General features: G+C 45.1%; 1 protein-coding gene across 1 annotated transcript; it reads left to right on the top strand.

Annotated features, from left to right (window-relative positions):
* The first annotated feature begins 5,527 nt into the window (after window positions 1-5,527).
* LOC109756072 (uncharacterized) lies at window positions 5,528-7,458 on the top strand. The gene is made up of 2 exons (XM_020314937.4): window positions 5,528-5,851; window positions 6,119-7,458. The coding sequence occupies exons 1-2, from the start codon at window positions 5,801-5,803 to the stop codon at window positions 7,103-7,105; spliced, it is 1,038 nt and encodes a 345-aa protein (XP_020170526.1). The 5' UTR covers window positions 5,528-5,800; the 3' UTR covers window positions 7,106-7,458.
* Window positions 7,459-22,857: the final 15,399 nt, after the last annotated feature.

Raw genomic sequence — 22,857 nt, 5'->3', positions numbered from 1 at the left:
TCATGGACGCGGTCATCTAATGTCAGTCTGGGCCGCTTCATCCAACAATACTGCCAAATCAAAGTAAGACGTTGCTGGTAAGCAGTATGACTATTATCTCCCACAACTCATTGTGTTCTATTCGTGCATATAACATCTATGCATAGACCTGACTCGGATGCCACTATTGGGGAACACAGTATTTCAAAATTTTTACCTACGACCACGCAAGATCCATCTAGGAGATTCATAGCAATGAGTGGGGAAGAGTGTGTCCACGTACCCTCGTAGACTGAAAGCGGAAGCATTTAGTAACGCGTTTGATGTAGTCGAACGTCTTCGCGATCCAACCGATCCAAGTACCGAACGTACGGCACCTCCGCGATCTGCACACGTTCAGCTCGGTGACGTCCCTCGAACTCTTGGTCCAGTTGAGGTCGAGGGAGAGTTCCGTCAGCACGACGACGTGGAGACGGTGTTGATGAAGTTACCGGCGCAGGGCTTCGCCTAAGCACTACGACGATATGACCGAGGTGTGTAACTGTGGAGGCGGGCACCGCACACGGCTAAGAGAAGACTTGGTGTGTCTTTGGGTGCCCCCCTCCCACGTATAAAAAGGGGGGAGGAGAGGTGGCCGGCCCAAGGGGGGGGGGGCGCCATGGGGGGAGCCCTACTTGGACTCCCGGTCCAAGTAGGATTCGGCCCCCCCTTTCCTATTCCAAATAGGAGAAGAAGGGAAGGAGGAAGAGGAGAGAAGGAAGGAGGGCAGCGCCGCCCTCTCCCCTTGTCCAATTCGGAATGGACAAGGGGAGGGGGGTGCCCCACCTCCTGACCGGCCCTCTCTCTTCTCCACTATGGCCCATGGTGGCCCATTAACCTCGGGGGGGGGGGGGGGGTTCCGGTAACCCCCGGTACTCCGAAACTTATCCGAAATGACCGAACCATTCTGGTGTCCGAATGTAGCCTTCCAATATTTGAATCTTTATGTCTCGACCATTTCAAGACTCCTCGTTATGTCCATGATCTCATCCGGGACTCCGAACAAACTTCGGTTCATCAAAACACGAAACTCATAACTCAAATCGTCATCGAACGTTAAGCGTGCGGACCCTATGGGTTCGAGAACTTTGTAGACATGACCGAGACACCTCTCCGGTCAATAACCAATAGCGGAACCTAGATGCTCATATTGTCTCCCACATATTCTACGAAGATCTTTATCGGTCAAACCGCATAACAACATACGTTGTTCCCCTTTGTCATCGGTATGTTACTTGCCCGAGATTCGATCGTCGGTATCATCATACCTAGTTCAATCTCGTTACTGGCAAGTCTCTTTACTCGTTCCATAATGCATCATCACACAACTAACTCATTAGTCACATTGCTTGCAAGGCTTATAGTGATGTGCATTACCGAGAGGGCCTAGAGATACCTCTCCGATACACGGAGTGACAAATCCTAATCTCGATCTATGCCAACTCAATAAACACCATCGGAGACACCTGTAGAGCATCTTTATAATCACCCAGTTACGTTGTGACGTTTGATAGCACACAAGGTGTTCCTCCGGTATTCGGGAGTTGCATAATCTCATAGTCCGAGGAACATGTATAAGTCATGAAGAAAGCAATAGCAGAAAAACTAAACGATCATTATGATAAGCTAACGGATGGGTCTTGTCCATCACATCATTCTCTAATGATGTGATCCCGTTCATCAAATGACAACACATGTCTATGGCTAGGAAACTTAACCATCTTTGATTAACGAGCTAGTCAAGTAGAGGCATACTAGGGACACTCTGTTTGTGTATGTATCCACACATGTACTAAGTTTCTGGTTAATACAATTCTAGCATGAATAATAAACATTTATCATGATATAAGGAAATATAAATAACAACTTTATTATTGCCTCTAGGGCATATTTACTTCAAAGCAATGGGTTAAGCTTGGGGGAGTTGATACGTCTCCATCGTATCTACCTTTCCAAACTCTTTTGCCCATGTTTTGGACTCTAACTTGCATGATTTGAATGGAAGTAACCCGGACTGACGTTGTTTTCAGCAGAATTGCCACAATGTTATTTTTGTGCAGAAATCAAAGTTCTCGGATTGACCTGAAAATTTACGGAGAGTTTTTGTGGAATATATAAAAAATACTGGCGCAAGAAGTAACCTGAGGGGGCCACCCAGAGGCCACAAGCCCTGGGGGCGCGCCCTGCAGGCTTGTGGGCCCCCTGGACCTCCTCTGACCCTAACTCCAACTCTATAACTACCTATTCGGGGAGAAAAAAATTAGAGAGAAGGATTCATCTTGTTTTATAATACAGAGCCGCCGCCTGTTCTTCATCGGGATGGCTAATCTGGAGTCCGTTCGGGGCTTCAGAGAGGGGGATTCGTCGCCATCATCATCATCAACCTTCCTCCATCACCAATTTGATGATGCTCACCGCTGGGAGTGAGTAATTCCATCGTAGGCCTGCTGGACGTTGATGGGTTGGATGAGATTTATCATGCAATCAAGTTAGTTTTGTTAGGGTTTGATCCCTAGTATCCACTATGTTCCGAGATTGATGTTGCTATGACTTTGCTATGCTTAATGCTTGCCACTAGGGCCCGAGTGCCATGATTTCAGATCTGAACCTATTATGTTTTCATGAATATATGGGAGTTCTTGATCCTATCTTGCAAGTTGTAGACACCTATTACGAGTTATGATCCGCATACCCCAAGGTGACAATAATTGGGATTCTTTCCGGTGATTACCGTAGTTTGAGGAGTTCATGTATTCACTAAGTGCTAATGCTTTGGTCCGGTTCTCCATTAAAAGGAGACCTTAATATCCCTTAGTTTCCATTAGGACCCCGCTACCACGGGAGGGTAGGACAAAAAATGTCATGCAAGTTCTTTTCCATAAGCACGTATGACTATATACGGAATACACGCCTACATTATATTGGTGAATTGGAGCTATTTCTGTGTCACCCTAGGTTATAACTGCTACATGATGAATATTATCCAACACAATTATCATTGCCGATCCAATTCCTACAAGATTTTCACATATTGATCTTTGCTAAGTTACTTTCCTTGCTATTGCTGTTACAATCACTAGAAAATGCTACTATTACTTTTGCCACCGTTACCGTTACTTCCATACTACTTTGCTACTAAATACTTTGCTCCAGATATTAAGTCTTTCAGGTGTGGTTAAATTGACAACTCAACTGCTAATACTCGTGAATACTCTTTGGCTCCCCTTGTGTCGAATCAATAAATTTGGGTTCAATACTCTACCCTTGAAAACTGTTGCGATCCCCTATACTTGTCGGTTATCAAACTTGAATCCATGTGCTTAAGAGCACCACCAAACCTATGCCACACTATATTGTCGCCCCTTTTCAATGAAGAAGTTATTGCTGCAAGTCATATTGTCACTCCTCAACAACCATATATATGCTCACAACCCTGACGTGGACAAACGCATCCGGGCATACCACATATACGGGAAGCAGACCGGAGAACAAACGCTAGCATGAACATGGTAACTAACGCCGCCAAGAACCCATGAGAGGCCATCCGGCAGCCCCAAGTCTTCAACAGTGGTTGGACACAATTTGCAGAAAAAAAATCCGTTGGTGCCATCAAGAGCCCACATAGGCCTACCGACAGTCATGTCTTCACGGAAGTCAAGCCGACAACGGTTGAGGACACGAAGCCTAGTATACAATTGGACAGAACTTGCAGAGAAACCTCTTAGGTCTGATCATCCACGGTTCATCTCCATGTGCGACGCTGCCACGCACGTCATGTCCGCCGTCATCATGTGCAAATCGAGCATCTATGTGCCTCACTTGCGCCGATCCACCACTGCTGTACACCTTGTGTTTGCCACCATCCTGCCACACTACACCCACCGCCATCCAAGGCAATGGCCACAACAGAACTAGGCATCGTCCAGGGCCATCACCAACTACCAAACCGGTTTAGCAAGCCCCATGCAACTGCCGCCCCATCTCGTACGCGAAGGAGACGGCCGCCACCGCCCAGATCAGATCTGGTCCGGCATGGGGCCGTAGCCATGCATCATGTCGTGACGTAGTAGACCACGGTGTGGCTGCACCACGCCCCGGCATGCCGGATCCCCTGGCGCACAGCCTCCGGTGGCCAGGGAGGAGCCGGACATGGCGATGGATGGCATGGCATGTAGCAGCCGCTAGTCAAGATCAAGGAGACACACATGGGAGAGAGGAAGGCTATGGCTGGGCGGAGGAGAGCCCGCCGCCGACGGCGGCCGACCATGGGGATCGCCAACGACGGCGGCGAGGAAGATCTGGCAAGAGGAGGCCGAGAGGAGGTGACCGTGGGGGGCCTCCGGAGTCGTCAGGTGCGACCCAGGAGGCAGTTCCTGTTTTCACGAGATCGGGAGTTCACTACCAGTCTTTGTATATGTTAATTAAAATTACATAGCATAGGAAAACATTATTTATGCAAATTTGGTAGTAATATTTTCTATCTTACGAATCTCAGTAAACTTTCATATTTTTTTATCAAAGCTAAAAGAAAATCCTCGCAAAGAAGATAGAAAATTAAACTTTGTGGTTTATTCAAGTGCCATGTATTCACAAACGGGTTCATCAATTGGCTCTTCAAGTTCAATAGCCAACTCCATCACAGTTCAAGGGCTTTTTTCTTTCAAAGGAATTCCATAGGACATTTGGAGGATTTGAATCCTTAGAAAATTTTCCAATGTATATACTTTGATTTGAAAGGTAGTCTTGGGATTTTTTTCCTCTAAGTCCCTCTTGCAATCTACCAAACCTCTTGCTTTATCTCCTTTGTTTTTGGTGGTGTATCAAACACTCGGTGATGCTAATTCTTTAGTGTGATTTTATATCCCTACAGGATTTAGGAGTACATATCAACTTCCTGTAACCACGTGAATCGAAGAGGCCCCAAGTGGATGTGCTTGTGTATTGTGAATTTGTGATACACCCTCTTGATTCTCTAGAGTGCTTACATTACGCATCTCATCTGCAGTTCTGCACTCCAAATTAAGTAATCCAAACCATGATTAAAGCGGCACACCATGGTCACGTCAAACCAAACCTGTCCCTTAAAAAAAAAACCAAACCTGTCCCGTCTCACCACCAACACATACACATATACATATACCCATGTGCACAGTACAAACATCCGTACACACCCACAGGCGAATCTGATGCTACCAGCAGCTCGGAATACATGTGGGGCCCACCCCTAGCTAACAAACACTAGGCCAGCAGCCAGGCCAAGAAGACCGGCCGGCAGCTTTGATCAGCTCTTCTTCTTTTTTTTGCCTCCCGGGGTGTATAAATACAGGGCGCAAGCATGAGGAGGGGCCTTCAATTCACTCATCCATCTCACACAGCACACATCATCTCCTCACCTCCCTCTCCATTGCTGCGCTGGATGTTTCCTTAGCATGGCGTTTCTCCTCTCGCACTAAGCTAGCTCGCTCCTACGTACTGTTAGGGTTTGGCCAATCACCTTTAGTTGCCCCTCCCTCTCATGACCCATGACATCCATCCGCACTAGCTATCGCTGAGCTCAGTGTCGCTCTCTCTTTAGATCTCTGTCTGGTTTGCAGAGTTGCCGGGTACTGGCTCATTCTCCCTTAGCTGCTAAGAAATGCCACATAAATTATAAAGGGAGAGCACTTGCAAGGGGAGGAAAAGGCATGGTTTGGTTTTGCCCCTCCTCTCTTCTACTTTCACTTGTCTTCTCAGCTTGAAACTCCCACAAAGTAGAGAGGAGAACTCCTCATCACATCTCACCATGGTTTTCTCCTCCTTCCCGATCTTCCTCGACCCTCCAAGTTGGACCCAGGTAATTAACTAGCTGACCCTCTCTCTCTTCTTCAACAATTTCTTTCAACATACCGACACACACCAGCACAATCGGATCGTTTCACTGGCTGGTTATTTTTCTCCGTGATCCGTGCTTGTTGATTGATTTGAAGTTTTCTTATTTGATCACACTTTGTGGACTTGCTTTTAAGATCGCGATAGCATCCTTCTAAGCATGTTCTTGAATATACCATGCTTTAAAGTTTATTCGGTCATAAATAATGTATCCGGCCTCTAATTCGCGCAGATGCAGCAGCAGCAGCCTCTTCAGTGTTTCATGGGAGGAGGTGGCGGCAGCGAGCACCAGCACCACCAGCTGATCCCTGCGTCGACCGGCCAGCTGGCGCCGCTGCCGGACGTGCCCGGCAACACTGCGGCAAGCGCGCCGGCGGTGGCCGGATCGTCCTCGGCCTCGCTGCAGCTGGTTGTGTCGGGACAGCAGGGTAACCCGGGTGAGCAGCCGCCGCGGCCGTCAGTGTCGATGACCGAGCGCGCCCGGATGGCCCGCGTGCCGCTGCCGGAGCCCGGCACGCTCCGGTGCCCGCGCTGCGACTCGGCCAACACCAAGTTCTGCTACTTCAACAACTACTCGCTCTCGCAGCCGCGCCACTTCTGCAAGGCGTGCCGCCGCTACTGGACGCGGGGCGGCGCGCTGCGCAACGTCCCCGTCGGCGGCGGCTGCCGCCGCAACACCAAGCGCTCCAGCAAGAAGTCGTCGCGCCAGGGCCAGGGCCAGGGCGGCGGCGGTGCCGTCGCGGCCGCCACGTCGTCGTCCTCCACCACCTCTACCTCGACCACCACGAGCGCCGCCGCGGCGACCGCGGCCGACGTCATCGCCAGCATGCAGGCACTGCCGCACCACCTAGGCGGCCTCCCCGCTGCAGCCGCATTGGAGGCGTCGCTGGAGGGGTACCACAGCCACAGCCACCACCAGCACCACAACCTGCCGTTCCTGCCGCCGCAGTTCCTGCAGCAAGGGCTGCACGGGTACCACTTCGCCGACGGCGACATCGGCTCACAGCTGGCCGACGGGTTCCCGAGAGGCGTCGCGTCGGGGCTGCTCGCGCAGCTGGCGTCGATCAAGATGGAGGAGCACGGCGCGGGCGCCGGCGGCACTGGAGGCGGCTTTGTCGGAGCGCACGAGCAGTACTGGCCCGGAAGCGGTGGCGGTGGCGGGTGGCCGACGGAGTTCTTGTCCGGGTTCAGCTCTAACTCGTCGGGGAATGTGATGTGATCGTCGGGGGATGAGAGTTGTGAGCATAGGGGATGCATTGGGTTATGCATGCATGAACGTACGTGGATGCCACTGATGAATTAGGTCTCCCCGCCTTATTTAGTTTTAATTTAGGGTTATGTGGTATGGTCTCACGCGCGTTCTTCAATTAGGATGGTGTTGTTGGTTTTAACATGCTTTTTCTTCATATTTTAATCTTGGGTTATAATTAGTTAAATGGTGTGTGTTCCTGCCTACTTGTTAGATCGGTGTAGTAGCTGCATGCAAGGAGGGTGATATGATATATTGAAATGTACTGTGTTAAGTTACTTAACAATACTATGTTTAATTATATGAGGAACTTGGTATGGAAATCCATAGCTTTGTATCTTTGCACCATCTTCTTCGAATTCAATTGCGGGCCGATCAATTCCCGTTTCCCCCCCTTTCGTATTGATATGATCATACAATGTCGTTATGAGTGTTGCTAATGTATATGGATTGGAGGAATTAACTTGTTTGTATGCTTCCATGTTTAGGCATGAAAAATGCAATACACTGGTGGTTATTGATTAAGACTGCTTGTTCTTAACTTGTTGCTGCTCTTTAATATATGATACGCACACTCGTGCGTATTCGAGAAAAAAACTTGTTGCTGCTGGGAGAGGCCAATTGCTTGTTTACCTTTGATAGTCACTGGGGGCTAGGTTGATGTGTTCTGTTTGGAATGATCTCCAATTGCATAACTAAATTACAAGGCTATGCCATATTTGATGATGAAACTAAACTATATATGCTTGATCCTGTTGGACAGAATAAGATACTAATTTTATCCAATCAAAGCTAGTATGATTCGCCTGAATCAAGTTATACCTCAATTTTGCGCCTCCTAAGCTAGGTATGTGCATGTGAAATGGAGGTAGTATGGAAGAAATAATTGTAAGGAATACCATGGGACTCATTCACATATGCTTATTTCAGCTGATAAAGTTCCCTGTAAAAATAATTGATCCAGTAGAGAAACCTAGTGAGAAAGCAATATTTGGACAATCACAATAGTTAGGCGCTCATCAATTTTCGTGCTAAAATCCTGCTAGATCATGTAAATTGAATATTTGTTCTAGATTCTCTAGCTCAAATTTGAAGAGCTAGTGTCACTGTGTGCTACCTACATCTGTCCCCAAATCAGGATGATTAGCAACTAGTTCTCGTAAAGCCGAGGATCCAATAGAATATGTATGATATCTCCTCTTGGTGATCAATTCACTGTGTGTGCCTAGTTACTTCTATATGTATGTCCCCTACAATCCTTTCTTGATCTTGATGAACTACAGGTGCAGGAACTGATCAAGCCAGATTAAACAATCATAGGGGTCACATTTACGATGAAGTTTCCCGACTAACAAATATGTTTTTTTTATTTCAGTAGGTTTTTCTTTTCGAAAAGGGGGATCGCCCCGGCCTCTGCATCAGAGTGATGCATACGGCCATCTTATTAACGAAATAAAAGGTTCCAACAAGGTTTCAAAGTCTCCGACTGAAAAGTATTAAAAAGACAGCTCACACAGAGCTAAAGAGGCTAGAAACACAGACTAGCCAAGATAAGACGCCACAACCGGCTGGCTAAAGATAGATAGGTAAACTAATTGCCTATCCTATTACATGACCGCCATCCAAACCGGTTGAAGATATCCCGAGCTACCATCTCCCAGCGGATAGATCCAGTAACCAAATGCTCCCTGGCCTCCATCGGAGTGAGTAGCGACCATGAACGGATCACGGCCGTGGCTCGGAAAATAACCTGCACAAAGTGAATACGTGATGTTCTGTTAAAAACCAAATCATTTCTGCAAGTCCAGATAGTCCACAACAAAGCGCAAACTCCAACACGAATATGTCTCGCTAAGTCAGGCTCAATCCCAGTGAGCCATGTCCCAAATAACGTAGTGACACAATTCGGTGGAGTAATATTAAAGGCAATGTGAACCATCCGCCAAAGGACTCTGGCAAACGGGCAATCAAGAAAGAGATGTTTGATCGTCTCGTCCCGATCACAGATGCTACACCTCGTAGGTCCTGTCCAATTACGCTTAATCAAGTTATCCTTGGTTAAAATAACCTGTTTATGGACAAACCACATAAACACTTTTATTTTCAAAGGAACTTTGACAGCCCAAACATGCTTGGAGGTAGGAATGGAGCTCGAATTAATTACATCAATATACATTGATTTAACCGTGAATACTCCAGACCTAGTCAGTTTCCAGCGTAATTCATCGGGTTGTTGAGAAAGATGTACATCCATTAGTCTCTGAACTAGAAGGAGCCAATCTTCCCAACGATTGCCCACTAACGACCGTCTGAAGTGAATATTAAGGGGATGGATTGAAACACCGTAGCAACAAACACCTCACGTCGTTGAACAATCACTGGTAGAAAAAAGCCCTTTAGTCCCGGTTCGCAACAACCTTTAGTCCCGGCTGTGCAACCGGGACTAAATATGCGCGACTAAAGACCCCCCCTTTAGTCGCGCCTCTTACGAACCGCGACTAAAGGCTTTAGTCCCGGTTCTTGTGGCTGACCGGGACTAAAGGCCCGTCCACGTGGGCGCCAGTGGTCCGTCGGGGCGGAGGACCTTTAGTCCCGGTTCTCGTGGCTAACCGGGACTAAAGGCCTCCTCCGCAGGTTTAGGGTTTTAGCCCCCCTAGACCTGGTTTCTTTTTAATTTGTAGTGTTTTATTTCTTTTATATTTTATTTTGTGTTTTATTTTAATTTTGATGAAGTTTCAGTACACATATTCTACGCTACTATATACATGCATATGAAATTTCAAACAGGAAGAATTCAAGAGGAATATATAATATATATTCAATCTCGGGTGACCATATACAACTTCGAACAAGTTTCCATACACAATTAGGATGGATGACCATATACAACTTCGAACAAGTTTCAATCTCGGGTATGCATATAAATTTCTTCGTCCTCGATATAGTGTTCTCCTTTAGGATTGATGACTTCCCTCATGAAAAATCCTGCTAATTCTTCTTGAATTGGTCGGAAGCGAGCTTCTGGACTAAGCCTCCTCCGCAAGTTATCCTTCGCGTTCCGCACGCTATCCGATGCCTTCCGCTCAGAGGTGTGTCTCCGGATGTTCTCACAAACATAGTATCCACATAGATTGGTCCCCGGTGGCTGCTTATCCACATTAACTAACCTTCTGAAATCTAGCTCATGTTTGAATTCACCGACAATTTCTTCTGAGAACCGTCTCCAAACCCTACATGGCAAAGAAAATTAAATGAACAAGGGAGTTATTAGTTACTTGATATTAGGAAATGAACGAAAGAGACCGATCGATATACAGCTCAAATGATTGAAAATAATTACTTTTGCAGCATTTTTCTCATGTCGGCCCAACGCTTTGGATCCGAATCCATAGAGTCCATGATTAGAACTCTGGAGGTGTGAAGTTCAATATTTAGCAGAATCCAGTGGAACCTGCGGACACGTTACATGCACAGTCATGCATAACTCATCGATTAGACATACCATGCATGGAGTAAACAAAAGAGAATGGGCACAAGAGAGAAACACTCACCCAAAATGGTAAGGAAATAGAATATGACTTTTGAGTTGATGCTTTCTAAGAAACTTGTACAAGTCTTTCTCCACGTCTTCGGGGTGATGTTGTAACACATGTCCATTAACGATATGTGGGTCAATGAACCCAACATCATGGATGTTTCTTATTTTGCATTCCCAAATCTTCAATCTGCATAATAGCGTACGCAACAATATAGTTAGGACAATATATATATATATATATATATATATATATATATATATATATATATAGTGCAGGCAATGAAGAACGAGATGAGGTAGAAATAAATCACTTACAGAACGTAGCAACTCAGCATAGATTTGTCGAGGTCGCGCAGATTGAACAGCTGGAACAATTCACTCATATGAACTTGTACAGAGTAACGTTTGGTGTGATGCTCACCTGTAACATCCGCATAAACATATTCTTTGTCGGCCCATGTTATGAATTGCTTGTACCAACGTAGCAGATTTCGCATTTGTGGTGGTAGACTCTTTTCCCGCGCAGGCTCGACGAGAGGCCCATTCCGCACATATTGTAATGTTATCTCACATACTGGCGCATCCTCAAGGCCTAAGAAGGCACGAAGAGTCAAACCCATCTCGGACGCTTGTTTCATGGCACTCGCTACAGTCAATCCAAGTGCTGCCGCAGCTGCTATGATCTCGGGGTCCTCTTCCGGACCGGCTTTCACTATGAGCGGGGGGATCGATTGTTTCTTCTGCATCCCGAGCTGGTCAACTTGTTTCCCGCTTTTTTTACTTTCTTCTTTCTCCTCCTTCAATATTTTTGCTTGCCTACGAAGTTCATGTCCATAGTCGTCAGGCATATTCAGCTCGGCTTGGGACGGTGTCGTCAAAAAATCCTTAGTCCACTTCTTTTGCTTCTCAGTGAATACTTGCTTGGGCTCAGGCTCTTTTGTCGCCTTCATATCCGCCTTCCATTTCTCATAATCAGCAGACGCGGCCAATTTGGTTTCAGCTTCACTAAGTTCCCAACGCCTTGGGAGGAGAGGCTTCAGTGATGGCTCCGGTACCCTTGTGGTCTTAGGTACATAAGGGTCCGGGTTAATAGTCCAGGAGCGGGTTTCCTTGCTGTCCGCCTGCTTTTGCTTCTTCGCCGGAGGTGGATTGGGGGGCGTCGTACCCGCCGGAGGAGGATTGGGGGGCGTCGTACTCGCCGGAGGTTGTGGATCGGGGGACGGCGTCGAATGGCGTGAAGGAGGTGTAGGTGAACCACCACGACCACCACCACCGCCACCACCGCCACCACCACCACCACCACCATCGGAGGGGGGTGGACTTGCTAGCCTTGGCGCCTCGCCTGGAAACACTATGTACTTCTTTTTCCATAGAATGATCTGGCGCTTGACATCTCCAAGTCTTCTCTCCCCTTCGGGTGTAGGTTTGTCAATCTCCAGGTCCTCAAACCCTTGGACTATGTCTTCCACCGTGACACGAGCATAGCCATATGCAATGGGGTTGTTGTGGTGGAGTGCTCCAGGTGTACAGGGTAAAGCACTGCCGCTAGCTACCTTCGTGGAAACGTTCCCCACGGGATAATGCAGATCACATTCTTTCATCTCCTTTACATCATCCACGGGGTAGTGAGGCTCCGGTGCACGAATCTCGATCATCGGTGCACTAGCACCAGGCGGGGAATCCGTGGAAGCCACGCTGCTTCTTCGCTGCTGGCTTCCGCGATCCGCTTCATGATCTTCATGCGGCCCTGCAGCCGATTTTTCTTTTACTAGTTCATGCACGGTCTGCTTCAACTCATGGAGTTCCGATGCAAACTTCGTCATAAGATCTGCATCTCGGTCCGTCTTTCTCTTACGGCTTCTGTAACAGTACGGGTCATTGTCCTGGGAAAACCCTACTTTCCACGGAACTTTGCCTTTGCCTCGTACACGTCCTCCGTGTTCATCATTCCCGAGGGCTGTTGTCAGTGCGTCTTTCTCTCTGTTGAACTTGATCAAGCCCTCTTGAGCTTGGGTCATTGCGTCAATAAGGGCTTGGGTGGGAGCAAACTGTCTCTGCCGGTGAACACACACCCCTGTCTCCGGGTCTAGCGATCCCCCATGACCGTACCACCAGCTTCGGCGTCGATCGGCGTCGGGGCAGGGCTTCGGCGCGTCGAGAGGAGAATGGGAAGTGGCGGAAACTGCTAAGTGCAGTATATATAGACATACCTTTAGTCGCGGTCCGCCTCCCCAACCGGGACTAAAGGGTTTTGGCGCCGCTTTCGTTCCCGCGCAGAAAGAGCCTTTAGTCGCGGTTGGGGACACCAACCGCGACTAAAGGGTACCCTTTAGTCGCGGTCCGCCTCCCCAACCGGGACTAAAGGTCCTTTTTCATATAAAATAAAACTAATTCATTTTAAAATCTTAAAAATACAATTATATATCAAAAAAATCAGAAAAATAAAACTAATTCATTTTAAAATCTTGAAAATACAAATAATATATCAAAAAAATCAGAAAAATAAAACTAATTCATTTTAAAATCTTGAAATACAAATAATATATCAAAAAAATCAGAAAAATAAAACTAATTCATTTTAAAATATTGAAAATACAAATAATATATAAAAAAATCAGAAAAATAAAACTAATTCATTTTAAAATCTTGAAATACAAATAATATATCAAAAAAATCAGAAAAATAAAACTAATTCATTTTAAAATCTTGAAAATACAAATAATATATCAAAAAATCAGAAAAATAAAACTAATTCATTTTAAAATCTTGAAAATACAAATAATATATCAAAAAAATCAGAAAAATAAAACTAATTCATTTTAAAATCTTAAAAATACAATTATATATCAAAAAATCAGAAAAATAAAACTAACTCATTTTAAAATCTTAAAAATACAAATAATATATCAAAAAAATCAGAAAAATAAAACTAATTCATTTTAAAATCTTGAAAATACAAATAATATATCAAAAAAATCAGAAAAACAAAACTAATTCATTTTAAAATCTTAAAAATACAATTATATATCAAAAAAATCAGAAAAATAAAACTAATTCATTTTAAAATCTTAAAAATACAAATAATATATCAAAAAATCAGAAAAATAAAACTAATTCATTTTAAAATCTTAAAAATACAATTATATATCAAAAAAAATCAGAAAAATAAAACTAATTCATTTTAAAATCTTAAAAATACAAATAATATATCAAAAAAATTCAGTTCATCGATCCCTTGAAGGTTTGACAAAAGATTTGATACATCATTCAGTTCATCGACCAAATACAAAGTTTGGTACAATAAATTATTACACATCAATTCTTCCCTTGTGTCCCTGCTTGCTTACGATTGTGCCGTATCCAATGAGCATCCTCATCATTTAACTTAATGCTTGGGTGAGTGTTCACTTTGAAGGGCGGAATTTCACCAAACATATTATAATCTTCTGACATGTCTGTCTTGTCCTCCACTCCCACGATGTTTCTTTTCCCTGAAAGAACAATGTGGCGCTTTGGATCATCGCATGATGTACTGATCGTTTTCTTATCTTTCCGTTTCCTCGGTTTGCTACTCATGTCCTTCAAATAAAAAACCTGAGCGACATCTTTGGCAAGGACGAATGGTTCGTCAAGGTAACCAAGATTGTTGAAATCCACCATTGTCATTCCGTATTGCTCGTCCACCTTTACCCCACCTCCTGTTAGCTTGAACCATTTGCACCGGAACAAAGGGACCTTAAAGGAGGGTCCATAGTCAAGTTCCCATATCTCCTCTATGTAACCATAATATGTGACCTTTCGCCCATTCTCGGTTGCTGCATCAAAGCGGACACCACTGTTTTGGTTGGTGCTCTTTTTATCTTGGGCGATGGTGTAAAATGTATTCCCATTTATCTCGTACCCTTGGAAAATCGTTATAGTCGAAGATGGTTTCTTGGCCAACATGTACAGCTGATCTCCAACATCATTGTCATTCATTAAATGTTTTCGCAACCAACTGCCGAAAGTCTCCATGTGGGCCTTTCTAATCCAGGATTCAGGCTTCCCCGGGTTGTCCGAGCGTAAAATATTCTTGTGTTGCTCGAAGTACGGAGCCACAAAGCTGGAATTTTGCAGAACTGTGTGGTGTGCTTCAGTCATAGAATGACCGTCCATACATATCGTGGATTTCCTTCCGATCTTGCCTTTTCCACTTAGTCTCCCCTCGTGCCGCGATTGAGGAATACCAATCGGCTTAAGGTCAGGAACATAGTCAATACAGAACTCAATTACCTCCTCATTTCCATAGCCCTTGACGATGCTTCCTTCTGGCCTAGCACGGTTACGAACATATTTCTTTAATACTCCCATGAACCTCTCAAAGGGGAACATATTGTGTAGAAATACAGGACCGAGAATGGAAATCTCTTCGACTAGGTGGAGCAGGAGGTGCGTCATAATATCGAAGAAGGATGGTGGGAACACCAACTCGAAACTGACAAGGCATTGGACCACATCGTTCTATAACCGTGGTAGATCTTCTGGATTGATTACCTTCTGAGAGATTGCATTGAGGAATGCACATAGCTTCACAATGGCTACTCGAACATTTTCCGGTAGGAGCCCCCTCAAAGCAATCGGAAGCAATTGCGTCATAATCACGTGGCAGTCGTGAGACTTCAGGTTTTGGAACTTTGTCTCCGCCATGTTTATTATTCCCTTTATATTCGATGAGAAGCCAGACGGGACCTTCATACTGCTCAGGCATTCAAAAAAAATGACCTTCTCTTGTTTGGTAAGAGCGTAGCTGGCACGACCTTGAAACCATTCCGGATGCCGGTCATCTGGGTCTTTCAAAAGTTGCTGGTCCTGCCGTGCTTCCTTTGTATCATTTGTCTTCCCATACACGCCCAAGAAGCTTAGCAGGTTCACGCAAATATTCTTCGTAACATGCATCACGTCGATTGCAGAGCGGACATCTAGGACTTTCCAATATTCTAGCTCCCAAAATATAGATTTCTTCTTCCACATGGGTGCGTGCCCGTCAACTCCCCGCGGAACTGATTGTCCGCCAGGACCCTTTCCAAAGATGACTTTCAAATCCTTGACCATATCAAATATCTCAGCACCAGTACGTTCCGCAGGCTTCGGCCGGTGATCTGCCTTGCCGTTGAAATGCTTGCCTTTCTTTCTTACGTTATGATTTCGGGGAAGAAATCGACGATGACCCAGGTACACATTCTTCTTACAATTAACCAAACGTACACTTTCAGTCTCATGTAAGCAGCACGTGCATGCATTGTATCCCTTATTTGTCTGTCCTGAAAGGTTACTGAGAGCAGGCCAATCGTTGATGGTTACAAAAAGCAACGCTCGTAGGTCAAATTCCTCTCCTTTGTGCTCATCCCAGACACGTACACCAGGTCTGGCCCACAACTGTAAAAGTTCATCAACTAATGGCCTTAGGTACACATCGATGTCGTTCCCGGGTTGCTTTGGACCTTGGATGAGCACTGGATCATAATGAACTTCCGCTTCATGCACAACCAAGGAGGAAGGTTGTAGATGCATAGAGTCACGGGCCAGGTGCTATGGCTGGAGCTCTGCTCGCCAAAAGGATTCATGCCATCAGTACTTAGACCAAATCTTATGTTCCTTGCGTCAGCTGCAAAATCTTTGAACACTCTGTCGATCTTTCTCCATTGCGTTCCATCAGCGGTGTGTCTCAACTCCCCGTCGGACTTACGGTCCTCTTTGTGCCATCGCAACGACTTGGCATGCTTTTTGTTCATGAACAGACGTTTCAACCGTGGTATTATAGGAGCATACCACATCACCTTGGCGGGAACCCTCTTCCTGGGTTTCTCGCCCTCAACATCATCACCAGGGTCATCGCCTCTGATCTTATAACGCAATGCAGTGCATACAGGGCATTCATTCAAATTCTCGTATTCACCGCGGTAGAGGATGCAGTCGTTAATGCATGCATGTATCTTCAGAACCTCTAAACCTAGAGGGCAGACAACCTTCTTTGCTTCGTACGTACTGGCGGGCAACTCGTTATTCTTCGGAAACATATTCTTCAACATTTTCAGCAAATTTTCAAATGATGAGTCACCTACACCTTCCTGTGCCTTCCATTTTAGCAAATCCAGTGTGCAGCCCAGCTTTTTCAGACTATTATCGCATCCTGGATACAACGACTTTTTGTGATCCTCTAACATGCGATCCAAATTCTCCCTATCCTTGTCAGTTTCGCAGCGTCTCCGTGCATCAGCAATGGTCCGACCAAGATCATCAGCGGGCTCATCATGTGCCTCTTCTTCACCTTCACCTAACCCTTCCCCACCTTTAGCATCATCCTCCATGAAAGTATCACCGAAATGATCATGATAGTTGTCATCGATATCATCCCCTTCTTCATCTTCTTCCATTCTAACCCCTCTTTCTCCATGCTTGGTCCAACAATTATAGCGTCGCATGAAACCGTGCCGAAGCAGGTGCATGTGAACGTCTCTTGAGGAGGAGTAACCCTTCTGATTCTTACAGACAGCACATGGACAGATAATAAAACCTTGCTGCTTGTTCGTATTTGCCACTACGAGGAAATCTTTCAAACCCGTAGTGAACTCGCCGGAGAGTCGGGGACCGTACATCCATTGCCGATTCATCTGCATTATTATTATATAAAGTATATAATTAACCATCATGCATTTGTTAAACTAACTAGCTAGAAATAATACAAATTAAACAATGAACTACACACATGCATATTTTATCAATGACACATGAAAGGTTCAAGTTGCTAACCGCGATCGCGGAGGAAAAATAAATGAGAAAGCTCAAGTGTGGCTCGGACACTTCATATCATGTTTGTTTCAGGCTCTCGGGCATTTCATCGAACACCTTGTGTGCATAGGAGGAACCAAAAGCAAACCCACCACCCCCTTCTGAAAATTGTGAAGTGAGCTGAGTGAAGTGAAGTGAGCCGAGTCCTATATATAGGGATGGGCCTTTAGTCCCGGTTGGCCTGTCCAACCGCGACTAAAGGCCTTCGGGGACCTTTAGTCCCGGTTGGCCAGGCCAACCGGGACTAAAGCCCCTCCCGTCCGCCAGCTGGATGGGCCTTTAGTCCCGGTTGGCCTGGCCAACCGCGACTAAAGGCCTTCGGGGACCTTTAGTCCCGGTTGGCCAGGCCAACCGGGACTAAAGCCCCTCCCGTCCGCCAGCTGTCGCCCGAGCGCGCTGGGCCCAGATAGTTGGTCGCGGGTCTCCTCCCGAACCGCGACTAAAGGCCCCGTTTGTCGCGGTTCGATTGTTTTGGGGACTAATGGGGGCGTATGGAAGCCTCTTTTTCTACTAGTGGGATCGCCCCGGCCTCTGCATCAGAGTGATGCATACGGCCATCTTATTAACGAAATAAAAGGTTCCAACAAGGTTCCAAAGTCTCCGACTGAAAAGTATTAAAAAGACAGCTCACACAGAGCTAAAGAGGCTAGAAACACAGACTAGCCAAGATAAGACGCCACAACCGGCTGGCTAAAGATAGATAGGTAAACTAATTGCCTATCCTATTACATGACCGCCATCCAAACCGGTTGAAGATATCCCGAGCTACCATCTCCCAGCGGATAGATCCAGTAACCAAATGCTCCCTGGCCTCCATCGGAGTGAGTAGCGACCATGAACGGATCACGGCCGTGGCTCGGAAAATAACCTGCAAAAAGTGAATACGTGATGTTCTGTTAAAAACCAAATCATTTCTGCAAGTCCAGATAGTCCACAACAAAGCGCAAACTCCAACACGAATATGTCTCGCTAAGTCAGGCTCAATCCCAGTGAGCCATGTCCCAAATAACGTAGTGACAGAATTCGGTGGAGTAATATTAAAGGCAATGTGAACCGTCCGCCAAAGGACTCTGGCAAACGGGCAATCAAGAAAGAGATGTTTGATCGTCTCGTCCCGATCACAGATGCTACACCTCGTAGGTCCTGTCCAATTATGCTTAATCAAGTTATCCTTGGTTAAAATAACCTGTTTATGGACAAACCACATAAACACTTTTATTTTCAAAGGAACTTTGATAGCCCAAACATGCTTGGAGGTAGGAATGGAGCTCGAATTAATTACATCAATATACATTGATTTAACCGTGAATACTCCAGACCTAGTCAGTTTCCAGCGTAATTCATCGGGTTGTTGAGAAAGATGTACATCCATTAGTCTCCGAACTAGAAGGAGCCAATCTTCCCAACGATTGCCCACTAACGACCGTCTGAACTGAATATTAAGGGGATGGATTGAAACACCGTAGCAACAAACACCTCACGTCGTTGAACAATGCGATATAAAGACGGATATTGAATGGCCAAGGGTGTCTCGCCGAGCCAAGTATCCTCCAAGAAGCGTGTACTAGCGCCGTTGCCAATAACAACCTTTGTCCTATTAAACAGAGATAGTTTGACTTTCATCAGTCCTTTCCAGAAAGGCAAGTCAGTTGGCCTGACTGTGACCTGGGATAAGGATTTTGTCTGTAGGTACTTGCTGCGAAGGATTTGGGCCCACATGGCATCAGTCTCAAAAGAAAGCTTCCACAGCCACTTGCTAAGAAGGCATCTGTTCTTAACTTCAAGATTTTCAATACCAAGACCCCCTTGATCTTTCGGTCTACAGATGATATCCCATTTTGCAAGTCTGTATTTTCTTTTTAGATCATCACCCTGCCAAAAGAAACGCGATCGATAAAAGTCCAGTCTTTTCCTAACACCAACTGGGACTTGAAAGAACGATAAGAGAAACATAGGCATACTCGTGAGCACCGAATTAATCAGAATTAATCGGCCTCCGTATGACATGAGCTTGCCCTTCCAGCAACTCAGTTTCTTCTCAAACCGGTCTTCGATGCACTTCCATTCTCTATTAGTCAGCTTTCGATGGTGGATTGGAATACCTAGGTAGGAGAAAGGTAAATCCCCCAAGTCGCACCCAAACAATTGCCTATAAGCCTCCTGGTCGTCTTTGGCTCTACCAAATCAGAACAACTCGCTCTTATGAAAGTTAATCTTTAACCCGGTCAATTGTTCGAAAAGGCATAACACCAGCTTCATATTTCTCGCCTTGGCCAGGTCATGCTCCATAAAGATGATTGTATCATCAGCGTACTGAAGGATGGATACACCTCCATCAACCAGATGAGGTACCAAGCCACCTACTTGACCATTCTCCTTAGACCTTCCTATCAAGATGGCTAACATATCAACCACAATGTTAAACATGATAGGGGACATCGGATCTCCTTGTCTTAGGCCTTTATGTGTCTGGAAGTAATGACCAATATCGTCATTCACTTTAATTCCCACACTCCCTTTTTGCGTAAATGATTCAACCTGGCGGCGCCAGGCTTCATCAAAACCTTTCATACGCAATGCCTGTTGGAGAAATGGCCATTTGACCTTATCGTACGCTTTCTCAAAATCCACCTTAAAAATTACACCATCTAATTTCTTGGAATGGATTTCATGGAGCGTTTCATGAAGGACGACCACCCCTTCAAGGATGTTTCTGTCCGGCATGAAGGCAGTTTGGGAGTGCTGCACCACAGAATGCGCAATCTGTGTGAGCCTATTAGTCCCGACCTTGGTGAAGATTTTAAAACTAACATTGAGAAGGCAGATCGGCCTGAACTGTTCAATTCTCACAGCATCCGTTTTCTTAGGAAGCAGTGTGATAGTTCCAAAATTCAAGTGAAATAATTGAAGCTGTCCAGAGAACAGATCATGAAACATAGGTAGCAAATCCCCCTTAATAATATGCCAGCACTTCTTGTAGAACTCAACCGGAAATCCATCCGGTCCGGGAGCCTTATTATTTTTCAACTGTGCTATAGCACCAAACACCTCCTTCTCCGAGAACGGGGCAACCAGAATATCATTTTCAGCAGCCGAAAGTTGAGGCACATCCTCAGTTCTGGACTCATCGAGGGATACACAATTATCCTCCGGAGGTCCAAATAACTGCCTATAATACTCGGTTATATAGGTTTTTAGGTTATCCTGTCCTAAAATAGTGCCCTCATCTTGTTAAAGTTGGAATATTCTCTTCTTTCTGTGCTTACCATTAGCAATCAGATGAAAGAATTGAGTATTCGCGTCCCCTTGGACCACTTTGCGGACCTTAGCCCGCAAAGCCCACTTCAATTCTTCTTCACGGAGAAGTTCTTTCAACCTCTTCTCTGCCTCAGTTTTAACCTGGAGCTCAGCAGGCATCAAAATCGTGGATTCGGCCTTAATGTCCAGAGTCTGTATAAGAGAGAGGAGCCTGTCCTTCTCAATCTTATACACCCCACTAAGGTGCTTAGCCCAACCCCGTAAGAAGCTTCTCAAACTCCTAATCTTATTTTGCCAACGCTCAACCGCAGTCCTACCTCCTACACCCTTCGCCCATTCCCTAGCGATCAGGTCTAAGAACCCTTCGCGTTCGAACCAGGCCATCTCAAAAGAAAAGGTGTTTTTGTTTCCCACGTGGTTCGGCTCCCCTGAGTCGACGAACAAGGGTGTGTGATCGGAAATTTATTTCAGTAGGTACCAATTACAAACGATTGACCAGTAAAAAGAACTGGTGACACAAACCTTAAGCCAAATACATAAAAGATGAATCTTTCAGATTTTCGAAAAGTTAAGTTTCAGCCAAACAATTGATGCATGCTTAGCAAAACTTGAAAGTTTTAATAGAGGGAGAGATTTAACTTTAATTTTGTTTCAATTGCATCATTCGTTGCATTTCTCTAAAAAACTGTATCTAATTCAAACACAACATGGTGCATATGTCGATTAAGAAAGTGGAGATCTCACGACCCCTTTTGTTTTTTGTTTGTTTGCAAAATTCAAGTTTGGAAGTCTGAAAAACCCTCCTACAATTTTGTCCCACGTGTATTTGTAGACATGTTTTGTGTACTTATAAAATTATACAAAATAATAATTTGTTAGCTACACACAAAAGACACTTGTGGATCCAAAAAGATAAATAGTACTCCCTCCATTCAATAATGAATTGCGCCCATGCTTTTTGAGATTTAACTTTGAACATAAATTTAACCATTAGGGACGACTTGGGCGGGTATTCGTATTCGAAAGAAGTTTTCAAAGGTATAATTTTTCAGTAATGATATATGCATTATTGGTCTAATTTATGATCAAAGTTGAATTTCGAAAAACGTGAGCTCGCTACATTATGGAATGGAGGGAGTACTAGGTAGATCATTGTTTTCCTGCAAATGGAGAGATGCATTAGTGAAATTTATGTCATATAGTTCACATATTTGTGTACAGGTACTTTTTTATTTGGATTTTAAAATATAGTTTTCCATTAAAAAAACAGGTTCGATGGAGCCCGGTTCTAAATTCTACAGTAATTGGCATGGGTTTGGCTTCAAGAAATTAAAGAACAAGCGCGAACGAACATTTGCGAAGTTCGAAGTATATACATATTTGGGCATCAAACCAATCAGTAGCCAGGCTAGCTACTAGGTCAAAAGTTGCAATATTTGGTATAGCAAGCTCTGACGGCCAATTGCTGCCGATCGAGATCTGCATGTCCCGTTCATGAGACAACGTTTTATCCTATCAAGAATGTAAACTGGCAATAAACTAGCACTCCAATCTAAAGGCAGTCAATGTCAGAGCTCTCAGCAGGCAGGCAGGGCGACGTACTGACCGAAACTTGAAAAGACGTCCATGAAGACACATTGAAAATGCGTTCGATGCCAAGAACATTCTTTCGTTGCAGAAGAGAATGATCACATGTACAAAAAAACAAATGAAAATTTTGATAAAGTGCCCTGGATGTATGGCTAGCTGTATGATCGAACTGAGGGAGATGATGGGATGAAATTCCGGGCACTCGATGAACGATCGAACGAGGAATATTTGCTTTTCGTATCAAATGATTATGGCCGATCCGTCGATCGACGGTTCACACCAATGATCAGGTAGCCCTAGCTGCTGCTGGTCACTGGTCATTGATCACTGATCCATGTGCCAAGATCTGACCTTAGTCTTAGTATGGGAAAAAGGTACGTACGTATACGACAGGAAGAGAAATCCCAGCAGAATGATCGCTCGCTTTGAGCCACACATCTCCCGCTCTTTTTGAATACATTTACATCATTAAAGATCAACTTAATCGCGTAGTGCGCGCTGGCGGGCT

This window comes from Aegilops tauschii, chromosome 5 (assembly GCF_002575655.3).
Source record: "Aegilops tauschii subsp. strangulata cultivar AL8/78 chromosome 5, Aet v6.0, whole genome shotgun sequence".
NCBI classification, from domain to species: Eukaryota; Viridiplantae; Streptophyta; class Magnoliopsida; order Poales; family Poaceae; genus Aegilops; species Aegilops tauschii.
The sequence above is the reverse complement of the archived record's forward strand: the minus strand, read 5'-3'. Positions and strand labels throughout refer to the sequence as shown.